Raw genomic sequence first — 17,473 nt, forward strand, 5'->3', positions numbered from 1 at the left:
TTGAACGTGTTATGTTGTAAGGTGTTTATAACCCTTTGATCACAATATTAAACTTGTTTCCTCTGAGGCTCAGGGGTGGAGTCAGCGTCTCGTTATCAGAAGGTCGCTGGTTCGATTCCCCCGGTCTGCGTGTTCAAGTGTCCTTGGGCAAGACACTGAACCCCAAACTGCTCCTGTTGCTGGTCGGCACCATCAGTGTGTTAATGAATCTGTGTCAGTCACTTTGGACAGAAGAGTCTGATGCATGTTTGTTGTTATATTGTCATTAAAAATGTTTGTTGTTGTTTGTGTTATTAATTGTGTTGTTGTTTATCTTATTAAATGTGTTGTTGTTTATGTTATTATATTATCATCATAATAATTTCACCCCCCTTCCCATTTCCCCCTTTTCCGTTTCCCGCGGAAGCCCCTCCCTGTTAGCCGTTAGCCGCTTAGCTCCATAGCCGGACGACAGGAGGAGACACCGGGAAAACAGAGGAGGAAAACACGGAGAAGAGAAGGACATGAGCCCGGCGGAGGACAGCAGAGGACCGCGGTGACCGGACAGCGAGTCTGCCGCCGAAAACAGCCGCTTCACGGTGAGTAGTTGCAGCTGAAAAGGGCCGCGGAGAAGTGGAAAAACAGTCAACCTCCTCCCGACTCTCCCACTCCTCCTCCTCCGTCTGCTGTCTTCCTCTTTTCTTTATTTACTGGAGAAACGAGACGAAAACAAGAGCCGAAGCACAAAGTGCTGGCTGTAGTCCGTTTATTGAGCTGGTGGTCGGTTTTAAAGGTGGTGTTAATCAAGTTTACCCGCCGCCATCAGCTGCCAGATACAGTTTCCTCCAGTTCAGTGGAAACTTCAGAGCTCCTTATCCTGTTAGCCTGCTAGCCTGCTAGCTTCACTCTCCACTTGTTTTGATGAGGAAGAGCGACTAGCGTTAGCCTAGCTTCAGTTGTACAGCAGTTCTTAAGGAATTGGAAGGGTTAATTTGGAAATCAGTTTGGAAAAAAACAGATTAAAGCTGTTCGGTGTCATTTAAGTGATGTAAGGAGGTTAGAAATGTGTGTGTGAAGGTTTGGAACAGTTAGAAATGTGTGTGTGAGGGTTTGGAACAGTTAGAAATGTGTGTGTGAGGGTTTGGAACAGTTAGAAATGTGTGTGTGAAGGTTTGGAACAGGGTAGTGAAGCGAGCAGGATGTGTTGACAGTTGAAGTATGATGGAGGAGATGTGAACTGTCAGGAAGGTTTTGATGAATGTTTTCAATGAGATGGTTTTCTCTCTGGATCAATACCTGATCACTGCTGGATGTTTTCTCTCTGGATCAATAAACTGATCACTGCTGGGTGTTTTCTCTCTGGATCAGGTCACAGATGTGGTGAAACTTCGTGTCAAGCTCATTTATTGATGTGTTTGGTGGATTTGATGCTGTAAATATTTTAGAATTTCTAAGTAAATGATATGTAAACTTTATGCCTGAATATCATTGAGAATGACAAAGAAGGGGTTTGATGAAGCAAGTGATCACTGTAATAATTCAGTAACTGTATTTATTGCACATTAAATCTAAATGTTGAGACATATCTGTTGGACTGTGAAAGTTTGTAAGTGACGGAACCTGTTACTGCAGTTCGACAGCTACATTTACCTGATCATACTTCAGTGTGTGTTTACCATCCACATGTATGTTTCATCATTATGACGCTGGTGATGATATACACATCTTTGTTCTCTCTCTCTCTCCTCAGACAACCATGCAGTCATTCCTCGCTCACCCCTTCCATTAGAGTGTGTGTGTGTGTGTGTGTGTGTGTGTGTGTGTGTGTGTGTGTGTTTGGGACTGCGTGTGCGTGAGAGATCCAGGATGGGGTTTGGTCGAGATCTGAGGAATTCCCATGAGGGATTACTGAAGCTGCAGGACTGGGAGTTAAAGGTGCGACTTGTTAAGTGTCACAGTAAACATTTTAATATTTAGCTGTGTTTCATCAAACTCTCACTGACACTCCAACTCAGAGGGAGATGATTCTATAATTGAGTGTAAATGTAGTTCGAGACCTCACAGCCAATCAGGTCTTGGGGCGCTGTTTAGCTCAGTTGGTGGAGCAGGCATCCCATGTGCAGAAGCTTTGTCCTCGCTGCGGCCTATCCCTAATCCCTTTATCAATAAAAGCTCATAAAAGGCCAAACGCAAAAAAAATCAGGTCTTCCATTAATCAGTAGCCCCATTCAAACTTCTCTTTGAGTGCAGGGATCCTGCGCCAATTCTCTGCATCCTCCTTTGTGTGAAAGTCTCAGATACAAAAAGGGGAGACATTTTGCTCAGGTGTATCAGAGGAAGTATCAGAGGAAGTATCAGAGGCGCAGTATTGGTGCACCGGACCAGTGTGAAGGGATAAGCCAGTGGTGTCAAGCGAGGGCGTGTCAGTCAGACAGTCTCATAACTACACAGCTCCTTCACTCAACTAAATACAGAGAAATGTCCCATAGTGCTGAACGGTATGACCAAAAATGTTAATCACAGTATTTTTCAAAATTTGGTTTCACAGTATATAACGGTATTTTTTTTAATGCATAATCAGGTGTTCACAGCATTTTCTACTGGTTTAGAGAGTAATTACTAGACCCTGTTAGATAGAAAAGTGAGGTTTAATATTCCTTCTTTCCCAAAAAGCCTTCACTGGGGGAGGCATAAACATGTGATGTGACGTGAAGCAGGAAGTTGGGCATGAATAGTGACGTACAACATATGCATCAGAAGAAATGTGGCGTCACTTGATAAATTTACTTAATTATAGACCCGTGGCCCATATTCTCACCTCCTCAGTCAAACACATGCTGATGTTAAACCCCCGCTATTAAAGGAAGCGTGCAGCGGAGCGCCTCACGTTAGCTGCCTCAGGCAACAGACAGCTAACTGGAAGCAGGTCGAATTTGTCTTCAAAATAAGAGCTTTACATTGCACCCCATTGGAGTTTAGAACTGGGTTCCTAGCAGGGGACTTTTAATTTGAAAGTAGTGCCCGTTAGTAGCTTGCTGCTACAACAACAAGCTGACAGCTACAGAGACTGAGGAGAGCTAGCATCTCCCGGATCTCAGCAGCCTTGCAGTTGCTCATGTTGACATCTGTGGATGAAGTGATGAACTGCCATGTCTATTCTATCCATCTTCACTGTAACGTAACACCAAAGCACTACTGTTTACCCTCACCACGCCACGCAGTTGCACCATGCCTGTTTAGAAGTGCAATGAAAAGGGGCTGGTCTGAAACAGTGCTGCGCAGCGAAGCGTTCCGAACGTTGTGTAATCAAATTCACCAGTATGGCGGTATAATAAAAATTCATATCTTAATGAAAATATACACCGGTATTCAGTGTGAACCGGTATACCACCCAGCACTATCAGTACTGCTAATTCAGGGCTGTATTAGTGAAAAAAAAATAATATGATGCTGTTTTTGAACCTGGAGCAGTACACCCTCAGAGGCTCCTGCACTCATACACACACACACAGCATAAATAAATCCAATGTTAGAGAAAGGAAATATTTTTCCGTCGTCTTCCACCACAGTCCTCGATGTTAACTAGCATGGTGAATATTTAGCTTGATAATTAGCTAGAGGATTAAAATGGTTACTTATATAATTCCTCTCTTCAAACAAATAATAAAAACAGTATTTCTGTACAGTAGCAGACAAATCTTCATTCCAAGCCCATGCTGGGGAATTCATGACGGCTGTGTGAGAGCATCATAACCAGAGAAAAAAAATTAAGTTCCTGAAGAAGTCTATGACATAAGAATAAATAGTACAGTATGATGACTCAAACTGCTCATAAAATACCGTGGGAAACACTGGCCTGTCCAGGCATGTTGCTAGCTTGTACCCAACACACGACCACACCAAGACAGTCTGATTTATTTATTGGACTGTGTGGAGAACTTTAAACACTGACAGGAGAAACATTTATCTGTACCGTGGGTCCTGTGTACAGTCATTTACATCATATGTAACACATGAAATCAATGTGGGTTGGTGCAGCCAGTGTTAAGTCATTGTGGCGCTCACTCCACCTGTTGAGTACCAAGTTAGAGACAGAATATTTTATATTTCAAAACTGAATGATTTGATGAGTTTGTTGCTGAAGTAAACTGAAGGAGGAAAAAGTGTCAAAATAATGAAGTAAATATGAGACCCAGTCATGCAACTGAAGGAGAAAATGCCGAGGTGTGATGTCATCACTTCCTGTCATCTCTGCACACTTTAACAATTAACACAAAAACGTGTCTCTGTCGCCCTCTAGCTGCTGGAGACAGTGAAGCGCTTCATGACACTGCGAGTGAAGAGCGATAAAGAATACGCCGCTCTGCTGCTCAGCATGACTCAGCAAACTGAGAAACAGGAGGCCGCTGATTACGTCAGCACAGTGAGCAAGGTAAGACTCAACTGGTCATTCAGTCACACCTGATGTCCCGATGTCATCATACTAGTCTGTCTCTGTGTTTGTGTGTGTCAGTCGTGGTCTCAGGTGATTCGTCAGACGGAGGCATTGGGTCGAGTCATGAGGAGTCACGCTGATGATCTGAACTCTGGTCCTCTGCACCGCCTGGCCACACTGATCCGGGACAAGCAGCAGGTGAAGAAGAGCTACCAGAGTCTTCATCAGCAGCTGGAGAGTCACAACCACAAGGTCTGCTGGGAAACGCACACACAACACACACACACACACTGAACACAACACTGTAGTTTACAGTGAGCAGTTGACAGGTCAGTTGAAATGTCGATTAGTGAAGCTTAAGTAAATTGTCTATCAGCATTTCAGAATGCTGAATGTTTTCTAGAGGCTAAAGAAGACCTGAACGGATTTGAATTAAACTGATATTTAGAATCAGTCAAACTGTCAGATGAAGAGATTAAAATGACCAGAGAGGAAGAGTGAAAGATGGAATCGGCTGTTTGAGGCAGAAGAAGCTTTAGTCAGTTCAGATGTGACAGCAGTTGATGTAGTTGTTGTTGTTGCCAGGTAACCAGGAGCGACCTTGACAAACTGAAAGCCACGTATCGTCAGCTGAGCCGCGACGCCAACAATGCCAAAGAGAAATACAGAGAGGCTCTGGCTAAAGGTTTCTCTTCTTTACTCTTCTGTCTGTTGATATATTCAAAAAGACTAAAACTTAATGATATACTAAGAAACTTTCAGTGTATTGTGGTCAGAATTTCTGTCCTTGAGTGTTTCAGTAATGTCTCCAACTTATTAAGGTTTTAAGTTGTTTCACAAATGTCCCTCATTCCTCCACCTCCTCCGTCTAATCACAGGCCGGGAGGCAGAGCGCGCTCGCGAGCGTTATGACAAAGCGACGGCAAAGCTCCACAATCTTCACAACCAGTATGTGTTGGCAGTGTGCGGCGCTCGAACGCAACAGGATGAACACCGCCGCCGAGCTGCACCCGCACTGCTCGACGCTCTGCAGAGGATGCAAGAAGACATGACACTCGCCCTGTGAGTCACATGGCTACACACACACTCTGAACCATAGACATAATATACGTAGATGCCTCATGGCGTGCTGGAATGTAATCCTGTGTCGCCGCGGTTGGTTGGGTCTCCTCACTGTAGGCTAGCACCAGAGTCAATCGGAATCAACGGAGAACGAGCAACTATGACCGTATTTTGTGCAGTTTATGGTTGCAATAACCAGCGCAGTATTGTTACCAGATCGCAGGGGATTACCTTTCACAAGTACGTTTTTGTGAAAGTTTTTTTTTTTTTTTTTTTTTTTTTTAATTATCTTTGTGACAGCACCCTGTATCATAAATAAATCTCTGCCGTTTGTAACCGTGTGAAAATCCGGAAAACTCGGGAGGTTTATTGTAGTTGTGGATACACCTTCCTCAGTAGAAATAAATGCAGGGGGTCGCATTGGAGACCCATCCAAGATGGCGGCCGTGCTGATACGTTAACCCCAATAGGCAGCGTCAGTCTATGAGGCGTCTACTTATATTATGTCCATGCTCTGAACCCTTACCTGACACACCCACGTACTGCCTGACACGCACATGTGCCACCTGACACACACTTGCTACCTATCATGTTGACATACTGATGATATTCTAATGTATACCTGTGTAATACTGCAGTAAAAGTATTCTGGAGGAGTACTGTGAGATCAGCAGTCTGCTGACGGAGGAGATCGTGAAGGTCCATCAGGAGATCTCAGCAGCTGTGCAGCAGATCGACCCGCTGGCTGAGTACCAACACTTTATCGACGCCTACAGGTGTGACCCTCACCACTCGTCACACATCCCTCATACTTTGGTTACTGTAGTAACGGTTTTTGTGTGTCACTTTTGGTTACCATGGCAACAGGTCTCCGGAGACTCCTGAGGCAAGCGTGGAATTTGATGCATGCCTATTGGAGGAGACGGACAACCTTCCGGCCAATGAGATCCTCTGGAACACTCTGACGGCCGACAACCTGCAGGCCATGTGAGCTGCTTCAAAATAAGACCGTCACGCACGGCTTCCTGCAGCCTGTCAAAGTAAAATGTTTTCTAGCTTTCTGTGACACTTTGTTGATCGGTCTGTTTGCCTTTCCAGGTTGTCATCGGCAACGGAGGAGCTAGTGCTGACTCAGCAGAATCTGAGGACAAAGGAGGCGTTGGCCGACGACCTCGATACCAAAATCCAGACAAGTCAGCAGAGCGCCGAGAGGAAGAGCGAGTGAGTCTCTCTCTCTCTCTCTCACTCTCTCTCTCAATTTCAATTTTCAATTTCAACAAGCTTTATTGGCATGACTGTGCTTCACAATATTGCCAAAGCGTACAAGATTATAGAAAAAAATGATAATGATAATAATAATAATAACAATAATAATAATAATAATAATAATAATAATAACTATAATAGCAGTAATAACAATAATAAACAGTATATCAGTGTGCAGGTAAGAACCCAGTCAGGATCAGCTGGTTCATGTGGAGGAGATCATGTCTGTGGCAGCATTCACGTATCTCGCTGCATCTACAGCAGTGCCAGTTTGTTCTCCCAGTAAATGCTGGAGTTTTTCTTGGTCTGATAGTTTGGGGAAGTCTGGGGTTGTACATGTGATTTTAGTGTATATGTGTGTTCTGAGGTCTGTGTTTGTGTCACAGTGCAGCAGGAAGTGCTGCTCTGTCTCCACCTGTCTCTCTCTCTCTCTCTCTGTCTCTCTCTCTCTCTCTCTCTCTCTGTCTCTCTCTGTCTCTCTCTCTCTCTCTCTGTCTCTCTGTCTCTCTCTCTCTCTCTCTCTCTGTCTGTCTCTCTCTCTCTGTCTCTCTCTCTGTCTCTCTCTCTCTCTGTCTCTCTCTCTCTCTCTCTCTCTCTCTCTCTCTGTGTCTCAGTGTCTCTCTCTCTCTCTCTCTCTCTCTCTCTCGCCCTCTCTCTCTGATGGTCTATGTCTCTCGCCCTCAGCTGTGTCCTGCTGCTCAGTCAGAAACTTTCTCTCCTCGAGCTTCATCATGCCGTCCAATCACTGCGCAGCTCAGAGGCCCGCCTCGCCTCTCAGAAATCCTTGTTGGATGCCAAGATGGCCGATGCCGCTTCCCCGCCCCCACCGCCGCCTCCCCCCGCGCTTCCATATGAGGACGACGCTCGCTCCGTCGGATCCACTGTAAATAACTCTTTATTGATCAGTGATCATTGATTAATCTGAGCTCTGTACAGGAGCTACAGCTGTGAGCTGCACTTCAAAAGTCAAGGCATTTGCGCATTTTCATTTGCACATCATTTCTTGTAATTGTTTACTGCCAGATGGTCTGCTCCTTTTACCAAAAAACAGATTGTGTATATATATTTATATTATATAGTTATATTTTCTACTTTTTAAAATAGTTTATATTGTTAATTTGTTATATTTTCACTTAATAGTTATTTGATGCATGCACCAACATCACCACAACAAATTCCTCGTATGTGTAAAATCGTACTTGGCAATAAAGCTTTTCTGATTCTGATTCTGATTCTGATTCTGAAAATAAAAGCATGGTTTCAAGAATCCAAATGCTCAACCTCAAGACAACTGGGTTACATGTGTTTGTGTTTGTGTGTGTCTTCAGGACAAAACGAAGGAGAGGAGCTCTCGGTTCGACACTCTGCGTCACTCTCTGGCTGGAATGATTCGATCTCCTAAGGCCATGCTGGGCTCCTCTACCTCGGTGAGACTCGCCTGTCAGTCTGTCTGACCTCCCACCTGTCTGTCTCACCTGTCTCTCTCTGTGTCTGTCTGTCTCACCTGATGACTCTTCACTCTCTCCCATGTCGTCCTGTTTCTTGCTGATAAAGTTAATTTGAATGTGTTTCTGTGGTCATTTCTGCAGCAGTTCTTTGATGTCATCCCCACGTCAGAGCGCCCCCTGGCGGAGCAGGAGTGGTATCACGGTGCCATCCCTCGCACAGAGGCTCAGGAGTTACTCCGGCAACAGGGAGACTTCCTGGTGAGGGAGAGTCACGGCAAACCGGGCGAGTACGTTCTGTCTGTGTTTTCTGACGAGCAGAGAAGACACTTCATCATCCAGTACGCCGATGTACGTATTTACACACATTAACTATGTATAATCAGGTGTATATGTCTGTCATTAATCATGAGTAAACAGTCTTTAAAGTATCAAACTCAACATCTAGACAGAAATGTTTCAAGACAGTTTGTGTGCAGTGAGTGTGTGTAGCTACATGCTGCACACTTTGTGTCAAAGACAGACAGAGGGACAAAATGACCAACATAGAAACGACTCAGTGAGAGTGGCCAGCCTTGGATATCAGACTTTGTGGAAGTACCGTATTGACCAGAATATAGGACAAGGTTTTTTCGATGAAAACAATGTGAAAAAGTGGGGTCGTCTTATAACCGGGGTCTAACTGTTGACACATGCTGAAAGTTGTCTGGGTCGCTACACGACCACAACGGCAGAGGGCTTGCATGCTTACACCAGGTACAGATGACTTTTCTAGGGTAGTTGCCAATTCATTTATGTAGATACTGAAAAGTCCAGGGCTGAGGTTACAGCCCTGGCGGACGCCTTGTCCTTGGGTAAAGTATTCATCATCATCATTCATCATTTTGCCTATTTTTACACTGCACATATTGTTGGAATACATTGATTTGATAATATCATATGTTTTACCCCCTATACCACTCTCAGTAACTCTGTAAAATAATCCATCATGCCAAATAAAGTCAAAAGCTTTATGGAAGTAAAACAGTATAAAACAATTAAACAGGTGTACATTTTGGTTTTATTTTGGTTTATATGTTTGTCAGTTAGGGTATGTAGGGTGTAAATATGATCGGTTGTTCATTGTTTTGGTATGAATCCACTTTGGATTTTGCTCAAGACATTGTGTTTGGTAAGGAAGTTCATAAGTCTGGTGTTCATAATATTACAGAAAACCTTCCCCAGATTACTGTTCACACAGATGCCTTGGTAATTATTAGAGTCAAATTTGTATTTTTTTATAAGGTTATAAGTCTGCAGTTCCAGATCTCAGGGGAAAAACCTACACTCAGAACCAAATTGAATAGTTTTAATATGGCCGATTAGGATTTTTTTGTCTCTGTGTTTTTAGCATCTCATTCAGTATGCCATCAGGCCACAAGCTTTTTTAGATTTGAGGGTCTGCAGTTTCTTTAGGAGTACTTGTTTAGTAATTGGTGAGTCTAATGGATTCTCTCTGTCTCTCTGTCCGGCAGAGTCAGTACCGTTTTGAAGGGACTGGGTTCTCCACCATCCCTCAGCTCATCGAGCATCATTTCTCCACCAAACAGGTCATCACCAAGAAGTCTGGAGTCGTGCTGCTCAACCCCGTTGTCAAGGCAACCACCACCATATATATCTATATACACCCACACAATAAAACCATAAAATAATCCATATATCAATAGGTATCAATGTCTTCAGTAAGGATTATATGACCTGACCTATCAGTAGTTCTGCCCAATGAGGGACGCACATCTACTTATTGTATGCATTTTATAGATTGCACGTTTGTGTAAACGTGTTAAATACACAGATACATAAACCTGTCCGGTTGTACACTGGATGTATAGCTGTGGCGGTTGAGTGATGCTCCGTGTTCTTCTCTTCTCTGCAGGATAAGAAGTGGATCCTGAACCACGAGGACGTGGTGCTCGGCGAGCTGCTGGGAAAGGTGACCTCACCTCCTATTTCCTGTTTCCTCCTGTCATAGATTTTGGCCATTTGAAACAGCGTTTTTATTGTTTCTCTCTGTCCCATCATGCCCTGCTGTCGGCTGGTTGCCAGGGTAACTTTGGTGAGGTGTTTAAAGGGACGCTGCAGCGTGACAGAACACCAGTTGCCGTCAAAACGTGTAAAGAAGATTTACCTCCAGAGCTGAAGATCCGCTTCCTGTCCGAGGCCAGGTCAGCATCGATCAATACATAAATCAATACATCAACAATGAAGAATATGTTTGTCAATAAATCTCATCAAACAACAACAGGATATTGCCATCAGGTCATAATCACGAAGGATATGAAGGGTTTTCTCAATCCTTCATATCCTTCTTGATAAACTTGTGTTTAACTGAAGAAGTCTCCTGGATGAGAGGGATGCTTCAACAAACTGAATCCAGTTTCCTATGATACAGCACTCAGTTACCATGACAGTCCTCATCAACATGTGTAGTGTTTGCAGTATGTTTTGATTGGCTAGTGTCTAATGCTGTCTGTCTCTGATTGACTGCAGGATCCTGAAGCAGTACGACCATCCGAACATTGTGAAGCTGATTGGTGTTTGTACGCAGCGACAGCCAATCTACATCGTCATGGAGCTGGTTCCTGGTGGGTGGATTCAGCTGGTTCAAGCTCAGTTGGTTCTGTACTTGAAATGTTTGTGTGACCCTATCCTCTGTCTGTCAGGTGGAGACTTCCTGTCCTTTCTACGAAAGAAGAAAGACGAGTTAAAGACTAAGCAGCTTGTTCGCTTCTCTGTCGATGCTTCTGCTGGCATGGCATACCTGGAGAGTAAGAACTGTATCCACAGGTAAATAATCAAAAACTAATGAATACCTGATCGCTGTGGTGTCCGACAGACCCTTTTACAAAGCACAACACTTTTATGTTTACGTGTGTGTGCGTGCGTGTGTGTATGTGTGTGTGTGTGTGTGTGTGTGTGTGTGTGTCAGGGACCTGGCAGCGAGGAACTGTCTGGTTGGAGAGGGCAGTGTGTTGAAGATCAGTGATTTTGGGATGAGTCGCCAGGAGGACGATGGGATTTATTCTTCATCTGGACTCAAACAGATTCCAATCAAATGGACGGCGCCAGAGGCTCTTAACTATGGTAACACATCTGACTAGGGCTGCGTTATGCGTCGGCATAATCAAAGTTATCTAACACGTAAATACGTTGATTTTTGAAACGTGCATCGAAACGTCTGATGTAAGCAGTACAACTGCCGTGCTCGAGCACTTAAGGCAGAGTCGTCCCGGGGCGGCTGGATTCCAGTTGGATGGTGCAGGTTGGTGTGGTGGTGTGAGAGTCACACCACAGTCCGTGTGTGGGATGTGTTGGGAACCTTCGCTGATCAGCTTGCTGAACGACAAAGCTGCTATGTTGTTTGTGTTGGTCCTGCTAGTAAAGAACCAGCATAAGCATCATCACTGTGTATTAAACTGGAGAAGGGACCAAACTGAAGTGAAAGTGAAACTTAACTCTACACAGAGAAATGTCTGCTTTGTCCCCTCGGTAGTATTTATCCATGGTAATAAACACGTCCTGGTGCTGACCTGTTCTGCCGTGCTTATGATCTCCAGTAATGTCTCTGCCACAGTAGGTTAAACCTGCCGGTCAATAGTTACCATTACTTGTAGTTACTTTTAGTCTCCACCCAGATACAATGAATAACAGGATTACACAGATTACAGTTTAGATAATGGCCTGCAGTGACTTTGTCATATTCATTTGTATATGATTGAATAAAAATTTGAATATGTTATTTTGGGTAAAGTAATTGTTATAATAATCAAGTATTAAGTATAACTAAAAGTAATCAAGTATATAAGTATATATAAAAATAGTCAATAGGAAAGATATTGTTAGGCGCAGCCCTACACCTGAAACACGCCTGACACAACTTGTTGAAAACAACATAGGAGTATATGTATGTATAGGAGTAACAGTATAGGATGGTATGAACCCGTTTCTACACCTGTTACTGTGATTGGTCCCTGATGTCTCCTGCTCTGTGATTGGCTGTTGCAGGGCGTTACAGCTCAGAGAGTGATGTGTGGAGTTATGGAATTCTGCTGTGGGAGACCTTCAGTCTGGGGGTGTGTCCTTATCCTGGGATGACCAATCAGCAGGCCCGAGAACAGGTGGAGAAAGGTAAATGCACAGAGAGAAGAAAAGAAGAGCTGTAATCTGTCCACAGCTCTTCATCATCATCATCATATTAATAAACGGACATCTCATACAGCTCAGATCACTTCTGTTCAGTACTGATTAGTAATCAACAAGATAATCAAAAAATAAATTGAAGTGAGCCAATCATCCTTATCTCATCAAATCTCTGCTAGTGCACCATGCAGTTACCATGAAAACATTAACCCCACCCCCTTTCTCTACTGCTGGTTGCTAGGTTACAGGATGGCGTGTCCTCAGCGTTGCCCTGACGATGTGTACAAAGTGATGCAGCGGTGTTGGCAGTACAACCCCGAAGACCGACCCAAGTTCTCTGAGCTTCAGCGAGACCTCGCTGCCATCAAGAAGAAGTGATGATGTCATCATACACCTCACCACCATCAGGAAGAAGTGATGATGTCATCATACACCTCACCACCATCAGGAAGAAGTGATGATGTCATCACACACCTCACCGCCATCAGGAAGAAGTGATGATGTCATCATTCACCTGGCCATTTCATGAGACACAAGAAGAACATTCAGTTGCGTCCTCAGTATCAATCACCAGCAAAGAGTTACTTTTTTTACAGATGGGCGTGATCTTTGTGTGGGCGTGGTCTCCATGTGGGCGTGTCTCTTCAATAACAAAACTTATAAAAACACTTAATCTGTGGTTACACTACAGACGGAGAGCGTGGAGCTGATGCTGTCACAGCATCACACTGAGCGTGTCCGTTAATAAACAAACACTACAATATTTATATTCATCAAGTCATCACTGACAGTCAACTGAACAAACTGTAGCAAACAGCTTAGCGTGATTGTAGGGACGGTTCCTTCGTACTAACAGTCCGATACAAACCAACTACAGTCAGTTAATGAACAAACAAACATCCAGCTTTGAGCCTTGTGTGTGTGTGTGTGTGCGTGCGTGCGTGCGTGTGTGCGCCTCTGCATCTGCCTGTGTGCACACATGCTGCTCAGCCAACTGAACACAATCAGACCTGATGCCACAACCACCTGTCACTGTTGTAACTGTGGCAACAGCTTGAACCCTAAACGTTCCACTGCTGAGGACCAATCAGCTTTCAACATTAACATCAAGTCTTTATTATTTTTATTTATTTTAATATTTTAATGTTTCATGAAACTTTTAATGGATTGATGTGAAGCTGAAGGAGAACTGACCTTTAGTCTGAAAATCCAGCTGTCAGTCATCACTCAGACCACGCCCACTCTGACAGTCACAAACAAAAATAATCAGATTTTTTTTTTAAAGGAAGTAGTGAAAGTTTATAAAAAATAAAAAGGTTGTTTTTTTTAAGACTTTAAAACCAAAGTAAGAACTTCATCCAATCAAACATCAAGTAAATGACATCATCAGCACTTACTCCACAGTTTCCAGGTTGTTGTGGTAACTGAACTGACATCAGACCACATAAAAATGTCAAAAAGAGAAAATTTTAATATAAATATGTTTAAGAAACATGTATCTGTGTAAAGTAATTGTTAATCCTGATTGGTCATTATCACTTCCTGAATTGGTTGGGGGAGGAACTCAAATGTTATGATGTCAGCGCGATGCCTACTGTTCCTGTAAATAAATCCAAGATGTTTTTAAAGTCTGTTTTTGTTTTGAAACACTAATCATCTGTTTGTCTTTTACATTTGTTTAAACTTTTTACAAATATTATCGTCGCATTTATGATGAAAATAAAACCAACAACACCAACATTCACAGAGGTGTGACATCATTTCAACCAACTAACAGGCTCAAGTTGGCTAACATGCTGATGGTAATTCGTATTAGGAATGACGTCATCTATCGACTGGGATCCAACCAAATCGGCTGTGACTTTTTATGTGACATGAGTTTCTATGAAGATAACCAGTCAGGTTTCTGAGTGCATCACTGCTCTTGTCTCTGTCAGTCTTATTGTCACTAACTGGAACATTTAAAGCAGGGGTGTCAAACTGATCCAGTAAAGGGCCATGTGGCTGCAGGTTTTCATTCCAACCAAGCAAGAACACGCCTGATTTGGATCAGGTGTGTTCTTGGTCATTATCACTTCCTGAATTGGTTGGGGGAGGAACTCAAATGTTATGATGTCAGCGCAATGCCTACTGTTCCTGTAAATAAATCCAAGATGTTTTTAAAGTCTGTTTTTGTTTTGAAACAAACTGATCCAGTAAAGGGCCATGTGGCCATGTTTTTAAAGTCTGTTTTTGTTTTGAAACAAACTGATCCAGTAAAGGGCCATGTGGCTGCAGGTTTTCATTCCAACCAAGCAAGAACACGCCTGATTTGGATCAGGTGTGTTCTTGCTTGGTTGGAATGAAAACCTGCAGCCACATGGCCCTTTACTGGATCAGTTTGACACCCCTGATTTAAAGGAACTGCACTGAGCTGGTTCTGCTCATCAGACCAGTGCTATAAGAATCCACGAGGTTCTGTGCTTGGACTAATAGAGTCCATTTTGTAAATAGATGACTTTATTAATCCCTGAGGGGAAATAATGTGATCATAACAGCACATTCAAATACAAATACAATCAAAATATAATAAGAAACAATAAAGTACTATTACAATATACAAAACACAAACTACTGTAAATAAAATGCTTAATTAGTTAAAAAATAAAATACTGTGGTATCGTGAAGTAAAGGTAAGTGGACCACGGGCTGCGAGAGGATAAGGTGCAGTATTGTTTACAGTACCCGCACCCCAGGACACCACAGAAGAAGAAGAAGGTGCTCACAGTAACAGACTGATAAAACATTTGGAACATCTGGCTGCAGACATTAAAGGACCTGAGCCTCCTCAGGAAGTAAAGCCGGCACAGGCCCTTCTTGTAGACTGCCTCCATGTTTGTAGTCCACTAGACTGGAGAGGGCGGGGCTTGTTCCTCCTGAAGTCCATTACAATCTCCTCCGTCTTCAACACGTTCAGCTGCAGGTGATTCTCTCCACACCACTTTACAATACTGCCGACCAGGTCCCTGAACTCATCCTCCTTTCTGCCTTCTACACGCCCCACAGTGCTGAGCTGGCTGGCACAGGCCATCAGCACACGAGGGCTGATGAGGTCCAGTCCGGTCCGGTCCAGCAGCTTTCCCCTTCTGTATATGCTTCCTCCATTAATTTTCATTCTCAAGCAGATGATACACAATTATACTTCTCCACGAAGCCCGATGGCACAAATCCGTCAGCTAAACTTTGGCACTTGTTCAGGACGCAAAAAACAGGATGACCTGATTTTCTTCTTTTAAACTCAGACAAACAGAAGTTATTGTGCTGAGCCTCCAACATCTTTGAGACCAGCTGAAGACGGTCAGCTGCCTCTCAGAACCTCCATCAGTACCTCCACCATTAATTACTTCATTTACACAATAACAATGTTTCTTCATGCTGACTTGTTGTAAGTGAAAATAATAATAAACAAAATAAAACTAACCTGATTCCTTATTTTGATTGTTAATGTGTTATGTATTTATTTTATACAAATCTCTTATTCATATAAAGTTTTTTTCTTCCATGTCATGTGACCCAGTGACTCAATCTCATTACTGAATGGAACAAATAAGACAGTGAATGTCTGTCAAATATCCAACTTCAAACAAACTTCACTGTGTTCATTAACCAATGACACAGCTCCTCTGGATGACATCAAGATGATGATTATTAGTTCCAGGAATGGGGGAAAGAAATGAGAGGAGGAATTTGTTTTTTTATAATGCACTTAAACAAAAAATATTATTGAAGTGGACTCTTCTGGTCCCACAAGTCCAGTTCGGGGAGCGGCTGAGCTTTTGTTGAAGCAGTCACATGCCTGTTTGATATCATCTCACAAGGTCGACTTTAATCTGGAAATGTCAACTTTATTTTTGACATTCAGATTTTTTTCTTCAGGTGCATAATGAAAATTTAAAAGAATTCCTCCTGAGAATGTTTTTCTCACCTCTGGTTCTGATTCTCTTCTGTAGGATTTGTCTTGTAACTCCCACTTCAAGACTTCCGTCTTCCACCTGCAAAAATCAGGAACATCCTGTCTCAAAAAGATGCAGAGAAATTAGTCCATATTCCCTCAAGTCTGGATTACTGTATGTGTAAACAAACTTCTCCAGTCACATAAACTGGATTCTAATTCAGTTCTACTTAAATTCTTGAGTTCAATCTTATGTCAACACAATATTTCAAATGTGTTCAACATGAGACAACATGTGTGTCAGCACATTTCTTTATACATTATAAATTCAGTTATTTTTTAAAATAAAATTAACTTTGAAACACAAAACATCACCAAGAGTTTAACTTCACTGCAGTACTTTTACTAAAATAAACAGGGAGAGTTGTACTTTAACTCACGCACACACACACACACACACACACACTCTCTCTCTCTCTCTCGCACACACACACACACACACACACACACACACACACACACACACTCTCTCTCTCTCTCTCTCTCTCTCGCACACACACACACACACACACACACACACACACACACACAGACAAGATGGCGGACCGCAGCAGCAGTGCCTCCACAACAGAAAGGCCTCAGAGTTAAACTTCTCCCGACTTTGGTAACTCCACTTTTCCCGGTCTGACCGGAGACATGAGCGGCCTCTGCCGCCTCTAACGGACCGTTTCCCGGGTCGGTGTGATTCTCCGGTGATGTTCCCGTGAATCCGTCGCTGTCTGAAGCGGACTTTGCTCTTTTCTCCAAACCGGGAAGGTAAGAACGGCCGTGCAGTTAGCTTAGCCACATGCTAACCGTTTGTTTTGGTTGGATGTCGCTGTTTGGACGGGTCTGTGAGCTCACTGGTGTTGGTTACCGGGTTACCAGGACCGGACAGAGGAAGGGGACGTTCGATTAATTGCAGACCGAGGGTATGTGTGAATGTATTCTGGGGAAATGACGGCAAAGTCGCGGGTCAGTGTTAGCCGCACAGTAACGTTTAGCTAGCTACGGAGCTGCTACTATTGTCACAGATACACGGTATATGTGTAATTCTGCAGTACTACAGTACTACTACCACAGCGTAAGGTTAAGGCTGATTAGTGTAATCACTGCTGAGTTTTAAAACCAGTACTA

The 17,473-nt window shown here is 43.2% G+C and overlaps 2 protein-coding genes and 1 long non-coding RNA gene across 5 annotated transcripts in view; 2 read left to right on the plus strand and 1 right to left on the minus strand.

The window, feature by feature from the left end:
• Positions 1-233: 233 nt before the first annotated feature.
• On the plus strand, positions 234-14,110 carry fer (fer (fps/fes related) tyrosine kinase). Of its 2 annotated transcripts, none has more exons than XM_037118282.1 (20): positions 234-578; positions 1,730-1,914; positions 4,280-4,411; positions 4,493-4,666; positions 5,000-5,099; positions 5,293-5,476; positions 6,115-6,252; positions 6,344-6,463; positions 6,575-6,697; positions 7,427-7,625; positions 8,071-8,169; positions 8,335-8,538; positions 9,702-9,824; positions 10,103-10,159; positions 10,273-10,391; positions 10,717-10,811; positions 10,890-11,013; positions 11,156-11,310; positions 12,232-12,354; positions 12,608-14,110. In XM_037118282.1, exons 2-20 carry the CDS (start codon positions 1,846-1,848, stop codon positions 12,742-12,744), a joined length of 2,475 nt encoding a protein of 824 aa, XP_036974177.1. In that variant the 5' UTR covers positions 234-578; positions 1,730-1,845; the 3' UTR covers positions 12,745-14,110. The 2 variants fall into 2 exon arrangements, with proteins under 2 accessions (XP_036974177.1, XP_036974176.1); XM_037118281.1 differs by having other exon boundaries at positions 240-578; positions 8,332-8,538.
• On the minus strand, positions 10,772-17,028 carry LOC119030577. 2 transcript variants are annotated; one of them, XR_005078330.1, is made up of 4 exons: positions 16,904-17,028; positions 16,331-16,397; positions 12,179-12,312; positions 10,772-10,909 (listed from the first exon to the last, which is right to left on the minus strand). It is a non-coding gene; the product is annotated as an uncharacterized LOC119030577 (long non-coding RNA). The 2 variants fall into 2 exon arrangements; XR_005078331.1 differs by lacking the exon at positions 10,772-10,909 and adding an exon at positions 11,317-11,810.
• apc (APC regulator of WNT signaling pathway) overlaps positions 16,860-17,473 on the plus strand; it is a 32,766-nt gene continuing 32,152 nt past the window's right edge. Inside the window, exon 1 of the mRNA XM_037118279.1 lies at positions 16,860-17,113. The gene's annotated coding sequence lies outside the window, so the exon portion shown is untranslated. The remainder of the gene's footprint in view (positions 17,114-17,473) is intronic.

The sequence above is a fragment of the Acanthopagrus latus genome, chromosome 12 (assembly GCF_904848185.1).
Source record: "Acanthopagrus latus isolate v.2019 chromosome 12, fAcaLat1.1, whole genome shotgun sequence".
Classification (NCBI taxonomy): domain Eukaryota; kingdom Metazoa; phylum Chordata; class Actinopteri; order Spariformes; family Sparidae; genus Acanthopagrus; species Acanthopagrus latus.

What these genes read in the sequence shown, in the direction of transcription:
- fer (XM_037118281.1), top strand. Translation starts at nt 1,846, where the DNA reads ATGGGGTTTGGTCGAGATCTGAGGAATTCCCATGAGGGATTACTGAAG. An exon ending in ACGTCAGCACAGTGAGCAAG is followed by an intron (nt 4,412 to 4,492) that starts GTAAGACTCAAC and finishes TGTGTGTGTCAG; the next exon opens with TCGTGGTCTCAGGTGATTCG. An exon ending in GAAGACATGACACTCGCCCT is followed by an intron (nt 5,477 to 6,114) that starts GTGAGTCACATG and finishes GTAATACTGCAG; the next exon opens with TAAAAGTATTCTGGAGGAGT.